The sequence below is a fragment of the Taudactylus pleione genome, unplaced genomic scaffold, assembly GCF_031769625.1.
Source record: "Taudactylus pleione unplaced genomic scaffold, aTauple2 ptg000510l, whole genome shotgun sequence".
NCBI classification, from domain to species: Eukaryota; Metazoa; Chordata; class Amphibia; order Anura; family Myobatrachidae; genus Taudactylus; species Taudactylus pleione.
Window position 1 is genome coordinate 4748959 of NW_028284912.1, and position 24408 is coordinate 4773366.

General features: G+C 47.4%; 1 protein-coding gene across 3 annotated transcripts in view; it reads left to right on the plus strand.

Moving 5' to 3' along the window:
• Positions 1 to 24408, plus strand: part of COL14A1 (collagen type XIV alpha 1 chain) — a 254844-nt gene that overhangs the window by 182065 nt on the left and 48371 nt on the right. For all 3 annotated transcript variants that reach the window (XM_088450204.1, XM_088450206.1, XM_088450205.1), the window contains 6 exons: positions 1920 to 1973; positions 2219 to 2314; positions 8048 to 8101; positions 9119 to 9172; positions 13712 to 13765; positions 16256 to 16327. In XM_088450204.1, coding sequence (XP_088306330.1) covers positions 1920 to 1973; positions 2219 to 2314; positions 8048 to 8101; positions 9119 to 9172; positions 13712 to 13765; positions 16256 to 16327 — 384 coding nt within the window. The remainder of the gene's footprint in view (positions 1 to 1919; positions 1974 to 2218; positions 2315 to 8047; positions 8102 to 9118; positions 9173 to 13711; positions 13766 to 16255; positions 16328 to 24408) is intronic.

Sequence of the window (24408 nt, forward strand, 5' to 3'; positions counted from 1 at the left end):
GTCCCCAAGCTCAGTGTCCCATTGTCCTGGGCCCCAAGTGTGCCATTGTCCTGGGCCCCAAGTGTCAGTGTGCCATTGTCCTGGGCCCCAAGTGTCAGTGTGCCATTGTCCTGGGCCCCAAGTGTCAATGTGCCATTGTCTGGGCCCTAAGTGTCAGTGTGCTATTGTCCTAGGACCTCAGCTGTCAGTGTGCCATTGTCCAGGGCCCCAAGTGGCAGTGTGCTATTGTCCTGGTCCCCAAGTGTCAGTGTGCCATTGTCCTGGGACCCCAGCTATCAGTGTGCCATTGTCCTGGGACCCAGTGTCAGTGTGCCATTGTCCTGGGACCCCAGCTGTCAATGTGCAATTGTACTGGTCCACAAGCTCAGTGTGCCATTGTCCAAGGCCCCAAGTGTCAGTGTGCCATTGTCCTGGGCCCCAAGTGCTAGTGTGCCACTGTCCTGGGACCCCAGCTGTCAGTGTGCCATTGTCCTGGGTCCCAGTTGTCAGTGTGCCATTGTCCAGGGCTCCAAGTGTGCCATTGTTCAGGGCCACAAGTGTCAGCGTGCCATTGTCCTGGGCCCCAAGTATCAGTGTGCCATTGTCCTGGGCCCCAAGTGTGCCATTGTCCTGGACCCCAAGTATCAGTGTGCCATTGTCCTGGGACCCCAGCTGTCAGTGTGCCATTGTCCTGGGCCCCAAGTGTCAATGTGCCATTGTCCTGGGCCCCAAGTGTCAGTGTGCTATTGTCCTAGGACCCCAGCTGTCAGTGTGCCATTGTACAGGGCCCCAAGTGTCAGTGTGCCATTGTCCTGGTCCCCAACTGTCAGTGTACCATTGTCCATGGCCCCAAGTGTCAGTGTGCCATTGTTCTGGGACCCCAGCTGTAAGTGTGCCATTGTCCTGGGCCCCAGCTGTAAGTGTGCCGTTGTCCTGGCCGCCAGCTGTCAGTGTGCCATTGTCCTGGTCCCCAACTGTCAGTGTGCCATTGTCCTGGGATCCCAGGTGTTAGTGTGCTATTGTTCTGGGCCCCAAGTGTCAATGTGCCATTGTCCTGGGACCCCAGCTGTCAGTGTGCCATTGTCCTTGGCCCCAATTGTCAGTGTGCCATTGTCCTGGTCCCCAAGTGTCAATGTGCCATTAGTCCTGGGATCCAAGGTGTTAGTGTGCTATTGTCCTGGTCCCCAACTGTCAGTGTGCCATTGTCCTGGGACCCCAGGTGTTAGTGTGCCATTGTCCTGGGCCCCCAGCAATCAGTGTGCCATTGTCCTGGGCCCCCAGCTGTCAGTGTGCCATTGTCCTGGGCCCCAAGTGTGCCATTGTCATGGGACCCAAGTGTCAGTGTGCCATTGTCCTGGGACCCCAGCTGTCAGTGTACCATTGTCCTGGGCCCCAATGTCAGTGTGCCATTGTCCTGAGACCCAAGTGTCAGTGTGCCATTGTCCTGGGCCCCCAGCTGTCAGTGTGCCATTGTCCTGGGGCCCCAGCTGTCAGTGTGCCATTGTCCTGGGCCCCAAGTGTGCCATTGTCCTGGGACCCAAGTGTGCCATTGTCCTGGGACCCTAACTCTCAATGTTCTGTTACCAAATTTAAATCAATTTTGCACTAAACTAAGTTACGAAATTGAATCCTGTAGAACTTTATGAGGCGAGCCTGAGCCGGTCATATAATAAATTCTGTACAGAAATCTAATCACAGTTATTACAACTTTACCAGATATTGTCTATCCAGTATCCAAGGATTACTTTTATTTCCGAAGTGCTACATTAGGTCTACAGCCAGTTAGGATAAGATGTAATGTCACAGAATGCAGCTGAATATGATGGAAGAAACAAAGAATTAAGAATCGGGCAGGTGTAATAATCACATGTAATAAGAACAGTACATTGTATGGCACGTCAGTGGTCTGCATGCTACAATCTTCTTTGTCTATGTTTTAGGGTGGCGCCGGTATGAGAGGCTCCAAAGGGTCACAAGGGGAAACAGGTTCACCTGTAAGTTTTTGGTATTTATTCAGTCTTTTACTTTACACAACAATGACTTTTCCCTATGCAATGTGACAAAAGTATACAGTGCAAAGCTATGGTTTTTGAAAGGATAGCTCACACACCTATAATTCCCTATATCAAATCGCACCCACTACAGTGTGCAATACCACTGCACTACTTATCTCTCCAACTGCCAGATGATATGTGTGCCTATATACAATAAACATTTGAATCTTTGTTCCATTTCACAGGGTTCTGAAGGACCTCAAGGTTCACTCGGTCCAGCAGGAATCCAAGGACCACCTGGACCACAGGGACCAAGCGGTCATTCCATTCAAGGACCACTTGTAAGATATAGATAAGCTATTTATTCAGTAGAACAGTCTCCTAGATTGTATGGTTTATTCAGTATTTTAAAATGTAATTACAGATAATAATAATAATAATACTCTATAACAAGTTATTCATTAAAAAGACAATTATTGCTCTAGGGTCAGTCATCCAGGATCAGACCAGATTGGCTGAGGAGAGCTTAGCTCTTGTGGGGCAGCTTAGCAGGTGCTCATTGGTTGCACACAGAGCGGAGGCGGACCTTCTATGGGGCGAACCAATATACACATTCATGTTGTAGCCTATCCATTAGTAATTAATGGATGGATTTTGGTATAGCCCATAAAATAGCTGCTTCAACCACCTGTAGGTGATAAGGTTTATTGGACTTTTAATAACACTTTTCCAAATATCCTAGTTAAATTTGTATGAATAAAAGTCATCATAATTCACTGAAATCTATCTAAACTAGTTCTACCCTGAAATCCTTCACAAAAGTCTTTCAGATTATCTAAGCAAAACAGAACAGAACAGATAAATCCAAACATTATGAGATGTACGAGGGTCTTCAAACAGAGGAAGCAGCATGCCGAAAGCAAATCAGCTTTTTAATGTCTTGGCCAGAGAAAAGTTGTTCCACGCTGCATTCCAAAATAGATGAACACCAATTGCAGAGGGGGTTTGAGGGTTTAGTCAGGTGTGTGGAGCAGAAGCAGAAAAGGCAGGTGCGTGCAGCTGGAACAGCCAAGGCAGGTGCATGGAGCAGAAGCAGACAAGGCAGGTGTGTGGAGCAGAAGCAGACAAGGCAGGTGCGTGGAGTAGGAGCTGATGAAGCAGGTGCGTGGAGTAGGAGCTGATGAAGCAGGTGCGTGGAGTATGAGCTTATGAGGCATGCATACCTCCCAACATGACCCATTCCGGGAGGGACAAAATGGTCTATTGCTGCACTTCCCTCTTAATTTATGACTGCAGCCACCTGTGTTGAACTAGATCATTGATAAGAAAGGTGATTCAACACAGGTGATGGCAATCAAAAATTAAAAGGGAAGTCCAGTTGGGAGGTATGGGCATGTGGTGTAGCAGGAGCAGATGAGGCAGGTGTGTGGAGCAGGAGCAGGCCAGGTAGGTGCATGGAGCAGGCAAGGCAGGTGGGTGGAGCAGAAACAACCAAGGCAGGTGTATGGAGCAGAAGCAGACAAGGCAGGTGTGTGGAGCAGGAGCTTATGAAGCAGATACGTGGAGTGGAGCATATGAGGCAGTTGGTCGACCAGGAGCAGACAACATAGGTGCGCGGAGCAGGAGTAGACACGGTAGGTGCATGGAGCAGGAGCAAGCAAGGCAGGTGGTGAAGCCAGAGCAAGCGAGGCAGGTGTGTGTAGCAGGTACAGACAAAGCAGGTGCATGGAGCAGAAGCAGATAAGGATGGTGCGTGAAGCAGGAGCAGACAAGGCAGGTGCGTGAAGCAGGAGCAGACAAGGCAGGTGGTTGAGCAGGAGCAGACAAGGCAGGAACATGTAGCAGTACCAAGACAAGGCAGGTGCATGGAGCAGAAGCAAGCAAGACAGGTGTGTGGAGCAGGAGCAGACAAGGCAGGTGCATGGAGCAGGAGCAGACAAGGCAGGTGCATGGAGCAGATGCAGGCAAGACAGGTGTGTGGAGCAGGAGCAGACAAGGCAGGTGTGTGGAGCAGGAGTAGACAAAGCAGGTGTGTGGAGCAGACAAGGCAGGTGTGTGGAGCAGGAGCAGACAAGGCAGGTGTGTGGAGCAGGATCAGACAAGGCAGGTGTGTGGAGCAGGAGCAGACAAGGCAGGTGTGTGGAGCAGGATCAGACAAGGCAGGTGTGTGGAGCAGGATCAGACAAGGCAGGTGTGTGGAGCAGGAGCAGACAAGGCAGGTGGTTGAGCAGGAGCAGACAAGTCAGGTGTGTGGAGCAGGAACAGACAAGGCAGGTGTGTGGAGCAGGAGCAGACAAGGCAGGTGCGTGGTGCAGGAGCAGACAAGGCAGGTGCGTGGTGCAGAAGCAGACAAGGCAGGTGCGTGGTGCAGGAGCAGACAAAGCAGGTGCGTGGAGCAGGAGCAGACAAGGCAGGTGCGTGGAGCAGGAACAGACAAGGTAGGTGCGTGGTGCAGGAGCAGACAAGGCAGGTGCGTGGAGCAGGAGCAGACAAGGCAGGTCCGTGGAGCAGGAGCAGACAAGGCAGGTGCGTGGAGCAGGAGCAGACAAGGTAGGTGCGTGGAGCAGGAACAGAAAAGGCAGGTGCGTGGAGCAGGAGCAGACAAGGCAGGTGGTTGAGCAGGAGCAGACAAGGCAGGTGTGTGGTGCAGGAACAGACAAGGCAGGTGCGTGGTGCAGGAGCAGACAAGGCAGGTGCGTGGTGCAGGAGCAGACAAGGCAGGTGTGTGGTGCAGGAACAGACAAGGCAGGTGTGTGGTGCAGGAGCAGACAAGGCAGGTGTGTGGTGCAGGAGCAGACAAGGCAGGTGTGTGGTGCAGGAGCAGACAATGCAGGTGTGTGGTGCAGGAGCAGACAAGGCAGGTGTGTGTAGCAGGAGCAGACAAGGCAGGTGCATGGAGCAGGAACAGACAAGGCAGGTGTGTGGTGCAGGAGCAGACAAGGCAGGTGCGTGGAGCAGGAGCAGACAAGGAAGGTGCGTGGAGCAGGAACAGACAAGGCAGGTGCGTGGAGCAGGAGCAGACAAGGCAGGTGCGTGGAGCAGGAACAGACAAGGCAGGTGCGTGGAGCAGGAGCAGACAAGACAGGTGTGTGGTGCAGGAACAGACAAGGTAGTTGCATGCTGCAGGAGCAGATAAGGCAGGTGGTTGAGCAGGAGCAGACATGGCAGGTGCGTGATGCAGGAACAGGCATGGCAGGTGTGTGGTGCAGGAACAGACAAGGCAGGTGTGTGGTGCAGGAACCGACAAGGCAGGTGTGTGGAGCAGGAGCAGACAAGGCAGGTGTGTGGAGCAGGAGCAGACAAGGCAAGTGGTTGAGCAGGAGCAGACAAGTCAGGTGTGTGGAGCAGGAACAGACAAGGCAGGTGTGTGGTGCAGGAGCAGACAAGGCAGGTGTGTGGTGCAGGAGCAGACAATGCAGGTGTGTGTAGCAGGAGCAGACAAGGCAGGTGCATGGAGCAGGAACAGACAAGGCAGGTGCGTGGTGCAGGAGCAGACAAGGCAGGTGCGTGGAGCAGGAGCAGACAAGGAAGGTGCGTGGAGCAGGAACAGACAAGGCAGGTGCGTGGAGCAGGAGCAGACAAGGCAGGTGCGTGGAGCAGGAACAGACAAGGCAGGTGCGTGGAGCAGGAGCAGACAAGACAGGTGTGTGGTGCAGGAACAGACAAGGTAGTTGCATGCTGCAGGAGCAGATAAGGCAGGTGGTTGAGCAGGAGCAGACATGGCAGGTGCGTGATGCAGGAACAGGCATGGCAGGTGTGTGGTGCAGGAACAGACAAGGCAGGTGTGTGGTGCAGGAACCGACAAGGCAGGTGTGTGGAGCAGGAGCAGACAAGGCAGGTGTGTGGAGCAGGAGCAGACAAGGCAGGTGGTTGAGCAGGAGCAGACAAGGCAGGTGTGTGGAGCAGGAGCAGACAAGGCAGGTGTGTGGAGCAGGAGCAGACAAGGCAAGTGGTTGAGCAGGAGCAGACAAGTCAGGTGTGTGGAGCAGGAACAGACAAGGCAGGTGTGTGGAGCAGGAACAGACAAGGTAGGTGCGTGGTGCAGGAGCAGACAAGGCAGGTGCGTGGTGCAGGAGCAGACAAGGCAGGTGCGTGGAGCAGGAGCAGACAGCAGGAGCAGACAAGGCAGGTGCGTGGAGCAGGAGCAGACAAGGCAGGTGCGTGGAGCAGGAGCAGACAAGGCAGGTGCGTGGAGCAGGAGCAGACAAGGCAGGTGCGTGGAGCAGGAACAGACAAGGCAATTGCGTGGAGTAGGAACAGACAAGGCAGGTGCGTGGAGCAGGAGCAGACAAGGCAGGTGCGTGGAGCAGGAGCAGACAAGGCAGGTGCGTGGTGCAGGAGCAGACAAGGCAGGTGCGTGGAGCAGGAGCAGACAAGGCAGGTGGTTGAGCAGGAGCAGACAAGGCAGGTGGTTGAGCAGGAGCAGACAAGGCAGGTGCGTGGTGCAGGAACAGACAGGACAGGTGCGTGGTGCAGGAACAAACAAGGCAGGTGTGTGGTGCAGGAGCAGACAAGGCAGGTGCGTGGAGCAGGAGCAGACAAGGCAGGTGCGTGGAGCAGGAACAGACAAGGCAGGTGCGTGGAGCAGGAGCAGACAAGGCAGGTGCGTGGAGCAGGAACAGACAAGGCAGGTGCGTGGAGCAGGAGCAGACAAGACACGTGTGTGGTGCAGGAGCAGATAAGGCAGGTGGTTGAGCAGGAGCAGACATGGCAGGTGCATGGAGCAGGAACAGACAAGGCAGGTGTGTGGTGCAGGAACCAACAAGGCAGGTGTGTGGTGCAGGAACCGACAAGGCAGGTGTGTGGTGCAGGAACCGACAAGACAGGTGTGTGGTGCAGGTGCAGACAAGGCAGGTGTGTGGTGCAGGAACTGACAAGGCAGGTGGTTGAGCAGGAGCAGACAAGACAGGTGTGTGGTGCAGGTGCAGACAAGGCAGGTGTGTGGTGCAGGAACAGACAAGACAGGTGTGTGGTGCAGGTGCAGACAAGGCAGGTGTGTGGTGCAGGAACAGACAAGGCAATTGCGTGGAGCAGGAGCAGACAAGGCAGGTGCGTGGAGCAGGAGCAGACAAGGCAGGTGCGTGGTGCAGGAGCAGACAAGGCAGGTGCGTGGAGCAGGAGCAGACAAGGCAGGTGGTTGAGCAGGAGCAGACAAGGCAGGTGGTTGAGCAGGAGCAGACAAGGCAGGTGCGTGGTGCAGGAACAGACAAGACAGGTGCGTGGTGCAGGAGCAGACAAGGCAGGTGTGTGGTGCAGGAGCAGACAAGGCAGGTGTGTGGTGCAGGAACAGACAAGGCAGGTGCGTGGTGCAGGAGCAGACAAGGCAGGTGCATGGAGCAGGAACAAACAAGGCAGGTGTGTGGTGCAGGAGCAGACAAGGCAGGTGCGTGGAGCAGGAGCAGACAAGGCAGGTGCGTGGAGCAGGAACAGACAAGGCAGGTGCGTGGAGCAGGAGCAGACAAGGCAGGTGCGTGGAGCAGGAACAGACAAGGCAGGTGCGTGCAGCAGGAGCAGACAAGACACGTGTGTGGTGCAGGAGCAGATAAGGCAGGTGGTTGAGCAGGAGCAGACATGGCAGGTGCATGGAGCAGGAACAGACAAGGCAGGTGTGTGGTGCAGGAACCGACAAGGCAGGTGTGTGGTGCAGGAACCGACAAGGCAGGTGTGTGGTGCAGGAACCGACAAGACAGGTGTGTGGTGCAGGTGCAGACAAGGCAGGTGTGTGGTGCAGGAACTGACAAGGCAGGTGGTTGAGCAGGAGCAGACAAGACAGGTGTGTGGTGCAGCTGCAGACAAGGCAGGTGTGTGGTGCAGGAACAGACAAGACAGGTGTGTGGTGCAGGTGCAGACAAGGCAGGTGTGTGGTGCAGGAACAGACAAGACAGGTGTGTGGTGCAGGAACAGACAAGACAGGTGTGTGGTGCAGGAGCAGACAAGACAGGTACAGGTTGCTCCCCGTAAAATACATTTGATTTGTAGCTGAAATTTGCGTGTGCGGAAGGGACACTATGGTGTACAGTATATACAGCTTCTAAAGTTTATGGTGTAGACATACAGAATTGTCTATCTTTCAGGGTCTACCAGGATCAAAAGGAGATAAGGGAGAAGTCGGTTTCCAAGGAAACCAGGTATGAAGATTCTGAAGTCAAATGATTGGAATTTCTTTGCATAAATACTGTTTTGGAAATAATTTATGTGCTGGGATCACAGACTGAGAAGTTGTCTGTAGAGTTTATGCAGGAACATAACTGGTATGTACACAGATTCAGACTGATTACACTGTGCCAATCTAGCAGAGTCATTTTGCTGTTCCCAGTTGTTTTATTTATGTGAGTAATAAGCGCATTTTGATTGTTTGAGCGAGAAAGATACTCTACGTGGCCCGAGTCACCCAGGACCTGGTGCGCTGAGAGCCCCGTTTGCCGCAAATGAAGCCACAATATATGAGGACGCATCTGCATTTTCTGTAGAGTGCTGCGTTATATGTGTGCGCTATATGAATAACTGGTAATAAATAATTAGCTGGAGTAAGTGCACGCCCGCAAGTTATATCGCCATTTTTGCTGAATTTAAGCGAATGATCTTCCAGCAAGGGAATTTTCCTGTTTGACTGTGTCTGCATAATGTTTGTTCACCTGCATGTTATATCCCCTCCCCCTGTCCACATACATGCACTGTATAGAGGACACCACAATGTATAGAGGTATAGAATGAGGAGGACACTCTATGGCTCCCCAGCTGTTGTGGAACTAGAAGATTCAGCATGCCTTAACAGCTACCAAGTGTCAGAGCATGCTGGGACTTGTAGTTCCACAGCAGATGGAGCAGCATTACAGGTTAAGCCTATTATATAAATCCCCCTCTGCTGACTATTTTATCGCTGGGGCTAGATGAGGTCACATTATTGTGTTCTGCAGGCGTTGATGACGGGACTTGTGTATTCTTTGATCGGGATGTAGTCAGCATCCCGGCAGACTGGATGCTGACGGTCTAAATACCGGTGCCAGAATCTCGACCGCCGGCATCCCGAAGGTATCGGGGGTTAGGGGTTCTGATCTATAACTTTATTTACATGCCTGGCACTGACACTGTATTGTTTATGTAAGCTGAACTATTCACCTATGTCCCATGTGCTTTATACACAGGGGGTTCCCGGCCCACCAGGCTCTCCAGGACAAGAAGGAATCGCAGGACAAAGGGTGAGACATCACCGCTATGTACTAAGGACAAGTTTAAGGGGCCCATTTATCATTCAATATTTGAGGTAAAATCCCCGAAAACACACGTTTTCGGGGGTTTACCTCAAATACTTAGTTTACCCCACATGTATGAAGGAGGAACCGCAGCAGGTATCGGAGATACCTGCTGCGATCCCTCCATTGCTGCTGGCAGCCGCCTCCCCCATAGGTTTCTATGGGGGATGCGATGCTGCCAAATGCATCAACATCGGGATATAGCGTTAGCCGCTGTAGTCTATGGCAACTTACTGCATATCAGCCGGCGGAGGGATCTCGCGGAACCCTCCGCCGGCAATGAGAGCCGCTCATGTGCAGTCCGCGGGACTGCGCATAAGCGCAGCAGCAGCAGCAGCCCCGACTGCCCTCCGGAGACATTGCAGGGATGGGCTCCTTTCGGAGCCCGCGTCCCTGCATGTCCCAGATAATACATCCAGCTGATAGGATCGCATTTTGCAATGTGATCAGGGGTGTCACTGGCATGCCCTGATCGCATTGCAAAATCTTTACGTGTGTAGTGTACCCAGCCTAATATTGTGGTTGTATTATTTCCCCGAGGTGCATAGTGATTCAGAAGCTTAACTTTTAAAGCGTACCTGTAACAGATATAATAGATATTATTAAATTAGGATGAAACTAATATTCATTCTATAAACTCATTAGTAGTGGGAGAGATGTATCAAACCTTCTAACGAGGACCAGTGGAGGTTTTACCGAAAATGACCAATTAAATTCTAGCTATCATTTATCTAATACATTCTGTAAAATGATAGGTAACATCTAATTGGTTGCTATAGGTATAAATAACTTGTCCTATTTAGAAGGTTTGATAAATCTCCCTATAGGAGCCAGTGATGTCACTGAATCACGAGGCACAAAGTAAACAAAGGAACTCGTACCTCAGTGGTAGCTGTTGGTTCATGCTGAACGGATAGAGCTTCATTCTCTGTGTAGGCAATAGGTGCTCATTAAACTTGTCACATGAATTTTCAGTAACCACCCACAGGGGGAGATGTACCAAGCCTTGGAGAGAGATAAAGTTCCAACCAATCAGCTTCTAACTGTCATTTTTCAAACACAGCCTATAAAGTGACAGGAGCTGATTGGTTCATCCTTTATCTCTCTCCACTTTATCTCTTTCCTATGCTTAGTACATCTCCCCCCACATACATAAAACAGTGTTTGTTTGCAGACATACAGGGAGCCTAGAAATGAATTAGATGATTTAATTAATTTATGACCTTTGCATCGGGCACTATGGGCCTCATTCAGAGGCGGTCGGAGGATGCAAGCGGTCGCTCAGAAACTGGGCGGCCACTTGCATCCTGACCGCCCGCCTCTGTTGCGGTTGTTAGGCTGTGGGTTAACACCCACAGCCCTAACGACCACTCGGCTGATGGTCGCGATGGTCAGAGACCACCGCGACCATCGGGGCTTACGACGAGACCCTAGGGTAGGGTCTCACTTGTCGTAAGCCCCGGAGAGCTTCTGTCAGAGCCGGAAGCTCTCCACTGACATCACTAGTGATGTCAGTGGGGCCTCCCCCAAACGGTAGGCGCCCCCGTTTGGGCTGCCACCCCCCCAGCCCGCCTTCCAAACGGGGCGAGCTGTCAATCAACATCGACAGCTCGCCAGCTTTGGATCGAGACCCGCTACGACCGGCGCTGTCGGTCGTAGAGGGTCTCAGGCATGCGCACGACGGTGATGGCGCCGTCGTGCGCATGCTCTGTGGGGGGCCATCGACCCGGTCCGAGCGCATCGGCGCTAACAACCGGGTCTGAATGACCCCCTATGTGTAGTACATGTGATATCTGAGTGTTACTATCTGTATGCTTATTCCTTATAAATTGCCAAAGCCTTTTGTTTAGGGAGTGTTGTAAATACATCTAGCTAAGCCTCCGACATTGCTAAACACTGCGCCAAGCTTGCATCAGGACGTGTAGGAACGTTACTTCCAATCCTATAAACAATGTACCGATATCATTTAGTTACAATGTACTGATATCACTTACAATGTAAATTGCTTTCACTGAAACGGTTACAAGTAACAATGATGTATATGAATGTTGTCAGAGACTGTCACACCCCCAGCTGGCCTGATTTAGAGGCTGATTCTGAAGTGCGGGCTGCGGCAACTGCATTAGAGTTGTTTGCCGCGTCTGCGTTTATATGCCCTTGCTAATATAAACCCTTCCCTTGGTGAACAAACGTGCGTTTGAATGCGCAAAGGCTGGGACACCCACTTTGTGCGTCTGCAGTCGCAACCATCGGAAGTACCATGGGGCCTTGCACAAGTCCCGTGCTAGATGCAGAACCTCCATCAGAGTATGGCCTCCGATGTGATCGGTTGTGAGTCTGAGTCTGCAGCCGTCATTATCATGCTGCCATGATGATGGGCCTATGTTTATGTGGAGGCCTGGAGCTGGAGCTCCATCTGCTCCATTGTTAATCTGGCCCTGAAAGAATGCCCAGTACGTTGCTGAGTCTGTGCGTCTCAGCAGGTTGGTTCTGCCATTTAAATTATTGTCCCTTTAAAACAGACCCACCGGAAACTTTGTGATGCTGCATTGCACAGGCTATGACATTTACCTAAGAGTGAATGGGAGCAGCTGGCTTCCATGTCAGGTGACCGCAGCATACAGTAGGTAAAGAGGGAATGCAATGCCCTCAAAGGGATGGACATCGGAAGACCAGTAATGAATGGTAGCAGTTGCATCAAACATATTGGTACAACCATCGATGGTTATACAGTGCGTGTGTGCAGAAGCAGCCTGAGCTTCGAGCTTATACACATGAGCTGTGCTGTGGACTCCACTTTCAGTTGTCCATAACACACCTGAACGATGTTGCTACCCAATATATCGCATCGCCGTACACACTATGCGATCCGCTGTACGATGATGTGATATATGATTACATGTAACAACACAGCATCATCTGAGGAATTGTCCCACATCAGATGGAACTGTGCACCCCCCAGTTCAGCAAACGATAAATTGGGTGGATTTGCCCTTACACGCTATACGATGGTTGTTGGGTTACATCGTGGATCGCAAGATCGACCAATATAGCGTATAGTGTGTACCCACCTTTATGGCAGTCTCTGAGGCATGCCAAGGAACGTGGTTGCATACTGTACATAGATGCTGAACCACTCACACAAGAGGCCAAACTCAGACCAAGAAACAAAATTCGATGATGCCTCTAAAGACGCACCAAGCGGTATTTCTACGTCTCATTGGCGTCTCACTCTTTGCACATATCTCAACCAGGTAAGGACTTTGTATTGGCATTAGCATAAAGATCCAGACGCGACTGGTCCCACTCAGAATCAGCCTTTATAGTTCAAATATGTTCTGATAATCTCCCGAAACTTTTGCAAATATATATATTTTTTATATTTCTGTCGTCATTTTATTTAAATTTACTTTTTTTTATAATTTTAAGTCTAATGATTGTCTCGTTAACTTTTTGACATATAAATCACTGTGAAAGGCTATAATTGTGGTATTTTAACATTTTTATTTGGGTTGATTCTTCAGGCTGCTACGAATTGCTTAAGGTTCTTCACAGTGTCATGTGACTACCATAGCAACCACAGTCACGTGACACATGATGTATTGAGCCAAGAGGAATGAACCACTGAGCTCTGGGCCTGATTCAGAGCCGGATGCTCTGACCAGAGCACTCGCTCTGAATCTGGGCCGGGCTACCTAAAATTGGAGCGGCCCCTTGGACGCTCGCATAGCTGTGGGTTACCACCCACAGCCTATGCGAGCGTCCATGATGATGGTCGCGATGGTCAAGACCATCGCGACCATCGGGCTTGCGACGAGACCCTGCGGTAGGGTCTCGCTGCCGCAAGCCCTGGAGTGATTTTGGCTCTATCAGAGCCAAAATCACTCCCACTGACATCACTAGTGATGTCAGTGGGGCCGGACCCAGACGGCAGGCGTTCCCATGGGAACGCCTCCGTCTGGCAGCCACACCCCCGGCACGCCCAACAAAGGGGGCGTGCTGTCACTCACCATCGACGGCACGCTCCCTTTGGTGCGAGACCCCGAGCGACGGCTACCCGTCGCTCGCCGGGTCTCGCGCATGCGCACGACGGAGCTCCCTCCGTCGTGCGCATGCGCATTTGGGTACCATCGACCCGCTTCCGAGCGTCCTGCGCTCGCGAGCGGGTCTGAACGAGACCCTCTGTCTGTTCTGTGTACTGTGACATATCATCCCTCTTTCTCCACCCCATTCCCGTTACATGACCTGCTGGGAGGGCATTAGTGTGTGTGACCAGCAGTCAAACTGTTCTCACCTCCAGAGAGATTTTGAAAGCGAGATAATGATTTCTACGCTATCCATGCTTAACAGTTACTTCACTGGATTTTTTATATAATTATATAATATATATATATTAAAAAAAAAAATACATTTCTATATAAGATTACTGCTTCAAATATTCAGAGAAACAAATTAAATTGATATTTCCATCCTTTTTTTAAACAGGGTTTACCTGGAAAAGATGGCGGCAGTGGCCCTACTGGACCCCCTGGGCCAATGGTAACGTTTTTTTGTATTTTTAGAAATGTTTAAAAACGTGAATTTGCAGAATTAACTGTTGGTGAGGACACTGCTCAATATATCCTATTAGTAACACAATGTACTAAGTAACAAGTGACATTTGTGTGTACACCTGCAATAGTGGTGCCCATAGCAACCAATCAGATTCTGTTGGGCTGTGGGTTGCTGCGGAGGGAGATTACAGCTGGTCATGCTCCCAGGGTTGCTATGGGCAACACCATCACTTCTCATTTTTAGAAGCTTTAGTAAATCCACTCCAACTTTTGAAACTAGAACTAGTCACAATATACTTAAACATTTTCATTTACCTGTTGACTTACATTTACTTCATATGTATGTAATTACTAAAGTCTTAATATTGTGACAGTTATGGAACACTATAGCACCAATATATAAACACTACAGCACCAATAATTTACAAGTAACTTTAATTTAAGCTTATTTTCTCACCAGTAAAGTTAATGAAAATTATCACATTATGAAATGCAGGATATTAACGTGTGTATAGATTTTTGTCAGTCTGATAATAAATGGTAATATAACATTAATCGATACATGGAATTATACGTTTACACAGTAACTGATTCAAATTAAGTAAGTATAGTTCATGTAAGTAATAACACTTACCAAACCAATAAAGTCGAGTTGTTTTTTTTTACACACTACTGACAACGACGCATTTTACATTCTCCCAGTGTTACTTGCGGGAATCTGTGATCCCTCTGTCTGCGCGGCTCCCTGAGTGCTTACACCATAACACTGTGCTAATAATTTGCAGTATTCACTCACTAATCTTTCTTGGCCTTCAGAACAGTCCTGAAAATCTGCAGTTCCTAAGGCCTTTCTGCCTATAACCTCTTTGGGCTGGGACTTCTGTCTATGTAGCTGCAAAAACACCCAAACGGCTGATTATGTCATGAGCCCCATGCATCAAATAGAACTTTAAAACAGTGTATTATAAATAATAACAGACTACCGTGTGGCTTATAAATTGGTGAACATTTATTTTGAATTGATTAAATGTATATGGTGGCGGAATTAAGCAAGGGAAGAAAAAATCAAAATCAAACGACTGCACATCACAAACCCACTCGCTGGTGTTCAACTCTCCTTCCAACTTTACACATTGGACCCAATCGGGCAGATGGTGTCACTAGCGGCAGGGCAGTGTCAGACTTTATGAGGAGAGCGCACCTAATAAAACTTTATACGTTTATTTCAATAAAAGCCATTCTTTACCGTTATTGCATACACAACCAAACCCAACACAACGGGAGGGAAGGAAAATCAGAAACACATAGGCCCCACTCCTAAAGGGGGAGCTTTAATAACTTCACAAATCCCTCCCTGTGACATCAAGACCAACTATTGGTCAGCAAATCTGTCACGCCCCTATCACATCCAAAAGGGACAACCAAACCTGATGCCTTTTAAACTTCCTATATGGCAGCCTTGGGGTTTAATAATCCTCCAGCTGATTGCCAGCCCTCCGTCTTCATTACTACTGCTGGACATAATGTGGCAATAGTACCCCGCCTCTCTGTAAGGACACATAGCAACTAATCCGATATTTATTTTCATTTTCTAATATAGTAATGGGCTACATCATACTATGCAAGGGTCCTCTAACCTTGAAAAGGTCCATACATTACCCTAAATCTCAACAATAAGTCCCAACAAGTTTCTAAAGGTACATACACACGTAAGGATTTTGTTACCAACGATTTTCTGAACGATTTTCTGTCAGACTATCTGTCAGATTTTTTAAAGTGTAATGAACGATTTTTTGAACTACAAACGATTTTTGTAACTTCCCTTAATGAAAATCGTTCAGTTGGTCAGTCAGAATGAACTACAAACTACAAATGGGAACGCGCATGAACGATAATCGTTCATCGTTATAACTCAGAAACTGAACGATTTTTTTCAATGATTGAACGATAATGATGTCGTTATAGTTAAATCGTTCAAAAAATCGTTACGTGTGCATGCACCTTTAGAAATAGACACCACATGCCCTTAGAAAAGATCCCACGTGTTCTGTACTCCAACACAATCTTTTGATTTCTATATGTGTCACTCAAACCTCGCTCATCACAAAACACTCCTCACGATGCTCACTCACCCAAAACTACCCCATATGACCTTTAAAGCCCCCAATTACCCAAAAATGCCTCCCATGCCTCATGCTTCCTCCAACAAAAAAAAAACCCTTTCGGCCTCTTTGTTAAGAGTGGGGCCTAAGAACTGATACTTTTGGATCATACATATGAATGAATTGCAGTGCAGCCATGTGTCCTGTGTATTTTATATGTTTCCAGATTGACACGCCTGGGCTGAGAATCTCTGTAAACTCAAACAATGTGGGTGGACTACTCTAGAAGGATGCATTGTTTTATAGACGTGTGTAACATATTTGTTCTCTGGAATGTGTTGTGTATTGCTCACAAATGGTCTCTCCCCTGGCAGGGTGCACCAGGTAACCCCGGAGCTCCAGGTCCTCCAGGCAGCCAAGGAATTCGGGGAGATGGTGGACCTGCGGTAAGTAATCTGTGTGATCAGTAATAATTATCTGATTGTAATTCTGGTGAAACGCGTGCATTCTCAGTACAGAGATGATACTCTGGTGAAACGCATGCATTCTCAGTACAGCGATTATATTCTGGTGAAACGCGTGCATTGTCAGTACAGCGATTACATTCGGGTGAAACGCGTGAATTCCATTCTCAGTACAGCGATGATTATCTGGAGAAACGCGTGCATTCTCTGTACAGCGATCATATTCTAGTGAAACGCATGCATTCTCAGTACAGCGATGATAGTCTGGTGAAATGCGTGCATTCTCAGTACAGCGATGATGTTCTGGTGAAATGCGTGCATTCTCAGTACAGCAATTATATTCTAGTGAAACGCATGCATTTTCAGTACAGCGATGATATTCTAGTGAAACGCATGCATTCTCAGTACAGCGATGATATTCTGTTGAAATGCGTGCATTCTCAGTACAGCTGTGATATTCTGGTGAAACGCGTGCATTCTCAGTACAGCGATGATATTCTGGGACTCAATAAATGCTTGTGTAAGATCATGTTTGTTTCTCAATAAACAAATCAAAATACTACACATGCTACAATACTGGAAGTAAAAGATGCAATTCTCATCATGTGCTTTAGTGAAATGTAGAACATGTGTCTCTGTTGCTGGCTGTCATTTGTGTGGCAGCACAGACGGTGTAATGGTAGCGTTACTGCCTCACAGCAATGAGGTCATGGGTTCAATTCCCGCCACGGCCCTAACTGTGTGGAGTTTGTATATTCTCCCTGTGCTTGCGTGGGTTTCCTCCGGGTGCTCCGGTTTCCTCCCACACTCCAAAAATATACTGCTAGGTTAATTGGCTACCCTCAAAATTAACCCTAGTGTGTATGTGTGTGAGCATGTGTTAGGGAATATAGATTGTAAGCTCCACTGGGGCAGGGACGGATGTGAATGGGCAAATATTCTCTCTGTAAAGCGCTGCGGAATATGTGTGCGCTATATAAATAACTGGTAATAATAATAATAATAATAATTTGTGGTATATATACTATATTTCTCTTGTGGGACAAAAAATATCTAATTGCACTGTCTGTGTATTATGTCAGAGGGAAGGAGTGTCTGTATAGTATGACACAGGGAAGGAGTGTCTGTATATTATGTCATAGGCAAGGATTGTCTGTATAGTATGACACAGGGAAGGAGTGTCTGTATATTATGTCATAGGCAAGGAGTGTCTGTGTAGTATGACATGGAAGGAGAGTATGTATAGTATGACACAGGGAAGGAGTGTCTGTTTAGTATGACACAGGGAAAGGGTGTCTGTATAGTATGACACAGGGAAGGAGTGTCTGTATAGTATGACACAGGGATGGAGTGACTGTATAGTATGACATAGGGAAGGAGTGACTGTATAGTATGTCATAGGAAAGGAGTGTCTGTCATGGGAAGGAGTGTCTGTATAGTATGTCATAGGGAAGGAGTGACTGTATAGTATTTCATAGGGAAGGAGTGACTGTATAGTATGTCATAGGGAAAGAGTGTCTGTATAGTATGTCATAGGGAAGGAGTGACTGTATAGTATGTCATAGGGAAGGAAGGAGTGTATGTATAGTATGTCATAGGGAAGGAGTGTCTGGATAGTATGTCATAGGGAAGGAGTGACTGTATAGTATGTCATAGGGAAGGAACGAGTGTCTGTATAGTATGTTATAGGGAAGGAGTGTCTGTATAGTATGTCATAGGGAAGAAGTGACTGTATAGTATGTCATAGGGAAGGAGTGACTGTATAGTATGTCACAGGGAAAGAGTGTCTGTATAGTATGTCATAGGGAAGGAGTGTCTGTCATGGGAAGGAGTGTCTGTATAGAATGTCATAGGGAAGGAGTGTCTGTATAGTATGTCATAGGGAAGGAGTGACTGTGTAGTATGTCATAGGGAAGGAAGGAGTGTCTCTATAGTATGTCATAGGAAAGGAGAATCTGTCATGGGAGTGTCTGTATAGTATATCATAGAGAAGTAGTGTCTGTATAGTATGACATAGGGAAGGAAGGAGTGTCTGTATGCAGGGTTGGACTGGCCCACAGGGGTACAGGGGAATCCCCCGGTGGGCCCCACTGTCTGAGGGCCCACCCCCTCCTCTAGGGATCAGGTTCCGGACTGTACACTTGAATTATACAATATACATATGTTACATTATACTGCACAGGTCTATGGTGTATGTCATACAAACCATTGCTGTTATTAATCTGTTATATTATCATGCATGCACTAACAGTATTTACTATATACTGTATATATATTTTTAAAGGGGCCCAGACCATGCACTTTCTAATGATTAGCCAAGCCTCTGTGGAAGCTAGTCAACACCCCTTCTGGAGGCTGGCCACACCTCTAAGTATGGACCCCTATCACTGCATTCCCCCAGTGGGCCCTTTGTGCCTCAGTCTGACACTGTCTATATGTTATGTCATAGGGAAGGAAGGAGTGTCTGTATAGTATGACACAGGGAAAGAGTGTCTGCATAGTATGTCATAGGGAAGGAGTGTCTGTATATTATGTCATAGGGAAGGAGTGACTGTATAGTATGACATAGGGAAGGAAGGAGTGTCTATATAGTATGACACAGGGAAGCAGTATCTGTCATGGGAAGGAGTGTCTGTATATTATGTCATAGGGAAGGAGTGTCTGTATATTATGTCATAGGGAAGGAGTGTCTGTATATTATGTCATAGGGAAGGAGTGTCTGTATAGTATGTCACAAGGAAGGAAAGAGTGTCTGTATAGTATGTCATAGGGAAGGAGTGTGTATAGAATGTCACAGGGAAGGAGTGTCTGTATAGTATGTCACAGGGAAGGAGTGTCTGCATAGTATGACACAGGGAAGGAGTGTCTGTATAGTATGACACAGGGAAGGAGTGTCTGTATAGTATGTCATAGGGAAGGAGTGTCTGTATAGTATGACACAGGGAAGGAGTGTCTGTATAGTATGTCATAGGCAAGGAGTGTCTGTATAGTATGACAAAGGGAAGGAGAGTCTGTATAGTATGACACAGGGAAGGAGTGTCTGTATATTATGTCATAGGCAAGGAGTGTCTGTATAGTATGACATAGGCAAGGAGTGTCTGTATAGTATGACACAGGGAAGGAGAGTATGTATAGTATGACACAGGGAAGGAGTGTCTGTTTAGTATGACACAGGGAAAGTGTGTCTGTATAGTATGACACAGGAAAGGAGTGTCTGTATAGTATGACACAGGGATGGAGTGACTGTTTAGTATGACACAGGGAAGGAGTGTCTGTTTAGTATGACACAGGGAAAGTGTGTCTGTATAGTATGACACAGGAAAGGAGTGTCTGTATAGTATGACACAGGGATGGAGTGACTGTTTAGTATGACACAGGGAAGGAGTGTCTGTATAGTATGTCACAGGGAAGGAGTGTCTGTATAGTATGTCACAGGGAAGGAGTGTCTGTATAGTATGTCACAGGGAAGGAGTGTCTGCATAGTATGACACAGGGAAGGAGTGTCTGCATAGTATGACACAGGGAAGGAGTGTCTGTATAGTATGACACAGGGAAGGAGTGTCTGTATAGTATGACACAGGGAAGGAGTGACTGTATAGTATGACATAGGGAAGGAGTGACTGTATAGTATGTCATAGGAAAGGAGTGTCTGTCATGGGAAGGAGTGTCTGTATAGTATGTCATAGGGAAGGAGTGACTGTATAGTATTTCATAGGGAAGGAGTGACTGTATAGTATGTCATAGGGAAAGAGTGTCTGTATAGTATGTCATAGGGAAGGAGTGACTGTATAGTATGTCATAGGGAAGGAAGGAGTGTATGTATAGTATGTCATAGGGAAGGAGTGTCTGGATAGTATGTCATAGGGAAGGAGTGACTGTATAGTATGTCATAGGGAAGGAACGAGTGTCTGTATAGTATAGTATGTTATAGGGAAGGAGTGTCTGTATAGTATGTCATAGGGAAGAAGTGACTGTATAGTATGTCATAGGGAAGGAGTGACTGTATAGTATGTCACAGGGAAAGAGTGTCTGTATAGTATGTCATAGGGAAGGAGTGTCTGTCATGGGAAGGAGTGTCTGTATAGAATGTCATAGGGAAGGAGTGTCTGTATAGTATGTCATAGGGAAGGAGTGACTGTGTAGTATGTCATAGGGAAGGAAGGAGTGTCTCTATAGTATGTCATAGGAAAGGAGAATCTGTCATGGGAGTGTCTGTATAGTATATCATAGAGAAGTAGTGTCTGTATAGTATGACATAGGGAAGGAAGGAGTGTCTGTATGCAGGGTTGGACTGGCCCACAGGGGTACAGGGGAATCCCCCGGTGGGCCCCACTGTCTGAGGGCCCACCCCCTCCTCTAGGGATCAGGTTCCGGACTGTACACTTGAATTATACAATATACATATGTTACATTATACTGCACAGGTCTATGGTGTATGTCATACAAACCATTGCTGTTATTAATCTGTTATATTATCATGCATGCACTAACAGTATTTACTATATACTGTATATATATTTTTAAAGGGGCCCAGACCATGCACTTTCTAATGATTAGCCAAGCCTCTGTGGAAGCTAGTCAACACCCCTTCTGGAGGCTGGCCACACCTCTAAGTATGGACCCCTATCACTGCATTCCCCCAGTGGGCCCTTTGTGCCTCAGTCTGACACTGTCTATATGTTATGTCATAGGGAAGGAAGGAGTGTCTGTATAGTATGACACAGGGAAAGAGTGTCTGCATAGTATGTCATAGGGAAGGAGTGTCTGTATATTATGTCATAGGGAAGGAGTGACTGTATAGTATGACATAGGGAAGGAAGGAGTGTCTATATAGTATGACACAGGGAAGCAGTATCTGTCATGGGAAGGAGTGTCTGTATATTATGTCATAGGGAAGGAGTGTCTGTATATTATGTCACAGGGAAGGAGTGTCTGTATATTATGTCATAGGGAAGGAGTGTCTGTATATTATGTCATAGGGAAGGAGTGTCTGTATAGTATGTCACAAGGAAGGAAAGAGTGTCTGTATAGTATGTCATAGGGAAGGAGTGTCTGTATAGAATGTCACAGGGAAGGAGTGTCTGTATAGTATGTCACAGGGAAGGAGTGTCTGCATAGTATGACACAGGGAAGGAGTGTCTGTATAGTATGACACAGGGAAGGAGTGTCTGTATAGTATGTCATAGGGAAGGAGTGTCTGTATAGTATGACACAGGGAAGGAGTGTCTGTATAGTATGTCATAGGCAAGGAGTGTCTGTATAGTATGACAAAGGGAAGGAGAGTCTGTATAGTATGACACAGGGAAGGAGTGTCTGTATATTATGTCATAGGCAAGGAGTGTCTGTATAGTATGACATAGGCAAGGAGTGTCTGTATAGTATGACACAGGGAAGGAGAGTATGTATAGTATGACACAGGGAAGGAGTGTCTGTTTAGTATGACACAGGGAAAGTGTGTCTGTATAGTATGACACAGGAAAGGAGTGTCTGTATAGTATGACACAGGGATGGAGTGACTGTTTAGTATGACACAGGGAAGGAGTGTCTGTATAGTATGTCACAGGGAAGGAGTGTCTGTATAGTATGTCACAGGGAAGGAGTGTCTGTATAGTATGTCACAGGGAAGGAGTGTCTGCATAGTATGACACAGGGAAGGAGTGTCTGCATAGTATGACACAGGGAAGGAGTGTCTGTATAGTATGACACAGGGAAGGAGTGTCTGTATAGTATGACACAGGGAAGGAGTGTCTGTATAGTATGACACAGGGAAGGAGTGTCTGTATAGTATGTCATAGGCAAGGAGTGTCTGTATAGTATGACAAAGGGAAGGAGAGTCTGTATAGTATGACACAGGGAAGGAGTGTCTGTATAGTATGTCATAGGCAAGGAGTGTCTGTATAGTATGACATAGGCAAGGAGTGTCTGTATAGTATGACACAGGGAAGGAGAGTATGTATAGTATGACACAGGGAAGGAGTGTCTGTTTAGTATGACACAGGGAAAGTGTGTCTGTATAGTATGACACAGGGAAGGAGTGTCTGTATAGTATGACACAGGGATGGAGTGACTGTTTAGTATGACATAGGGAAGGAGTGTCTGTATAGTATGTCATAGGGAAGGAGTGTCTGTCATGGGAAGGAGTGTCTGTATAGTATGTCATAGGGAAGAAGTGACTGTATAGTATGTCATAAGGAAGGAGTGACTGTATAGTATGTCATAGGGAAGGAAGGAGTGTCTGTATAGTATGACACAGGGAAGGAGTGTCTGTATAGTATGTCATAGGCAAGGAGTGTCTGTATAGTATGTCATAGGGAAGGAGTGTCTGTATAGTATGACATAGGGAAGGAGTGTCTGTATAGTATGTCATAGGGAAGGAGTGTCTGTATATTATGTCATAGGGAAGGAGTGTCTGTATATTATGTCATAGGGAAGGAGTGCCTGTATATTATGTCATAGGGAAGGAATATCTGTCATGGGAAGGAGTGTCTGTATAGTATGTCATTGGGAAGGAGTGCCTGTATAGTATGTCATAGGGAAGGAGTGCCTGTATAGTATGACATAGGGAAGTAGTGTCTGTATAGTATGTCATATGGAAGGAGTGTCTGTATAGTATGACATAGGGAAGGAGTGCCGGTATAGTATGACATAGGGAAGGAGTGTCTGTATATTATTTCATAGGGAAGGAGTGTCTGTATATTATGACATAGGGAAGGAGTGTCTGTATAGTATGACATAAGGAAGGAGTGTCTGTATAGTATGACAAAAGGAAGGAGTGTCTGTATATTATGTCATACGGAAGGAGTGCCTGTATATTATGTCATAGGGAAGGAGCGCCTGTATAGTATACCATAGGGAAGGAGCGCCTGTATAGTATGACATAGGGAAGTAGCGTCTGTATAGTATGTCATAGGGAAGGAGCGTCTGTATAGTATGACATAGGGAAGGAGTGCCGGTATAGTATGACATAGGGAAGGAGTGTCTGTATATTATGTCATAGGGAAGGAGTGTCTGTATAGTATGACATAGGGAAGGAATGTCTGTATAGTATGTCATGGGGAAGGAAGGAGTGTCTGTATGTTATGTCATAGGGAAGGAGTGTCTGTATATTATGACACAGGGAAGGAGTGCCTGTATAGTATGACACAGGTAAGGAGTGCCTGTATAGTATGACACAGGGAAGCAGTGTCTGTATAGTATGTCACAGGGAAGGAGTGCCTGTATAGTATGACATAGGGAAGGAGTGTCTGTGTATTATGTCATAGGGAAGGAGTGTCTGTATAGTATGACATAGGGAAGGAGTGCCTGTATAGTATGACATAGGGAAGGAGTGTCTGTATAGTATGTCACAGGGAAGGAGTGCCCGTATAGTATGACACAGGGAAGGAGTGTCCGTATAGTATGTCACAGGGAAGGAATGTCTGTATAGTATGTCATAGGGAAGGAGTGACTGTGTAGTATGTCATAGGGAAGGAAGGCGTGTCTCTATAGTATGTCATAGGAATGGAGTATCTGTCATGGGAGTGTCTGTATAGTATGTCATAGAGAAGTAGTGTCTGTATAGTATGACATAGGGAAGGAAGGAGTGTCTGTATGCAGGGTTGGACTGGCCCACAGGGGTACAGGGGAATCCCCAGGTGGGCCCCACTGTCTGAGGGCCCACCCCCTCCTCTAGGGATCAGGTTCCAGACTGTACACTTGAATTATACAATATACATATGTTACATTATACTGCACAGGTCTATGGTGTATTTCATACAAACCATTGCTGTTATTAATCTGTTATATTATCATGCATGCACTAACAGTATTTACTATATACTGTAAATATATTTTTAAAGGGGCCCAGACCATGCACTTTCTAATGATTAGCCAAGCCTCTGTGGAAGCTAGTCAACACCCCTTCTGGAGGCTGGCCACACCTCGAAGTATGGACCCCTATCACTGCATGCCCCCAGTGGGCCCTTTGTGCCTCAGTCTGACACTGTCTATATGTTATGTCATAGGGAAGGAAGGAGTGTCTGTATAGTATGACACAGGGAAGGAGTGTCTGCATAGTATGTCAT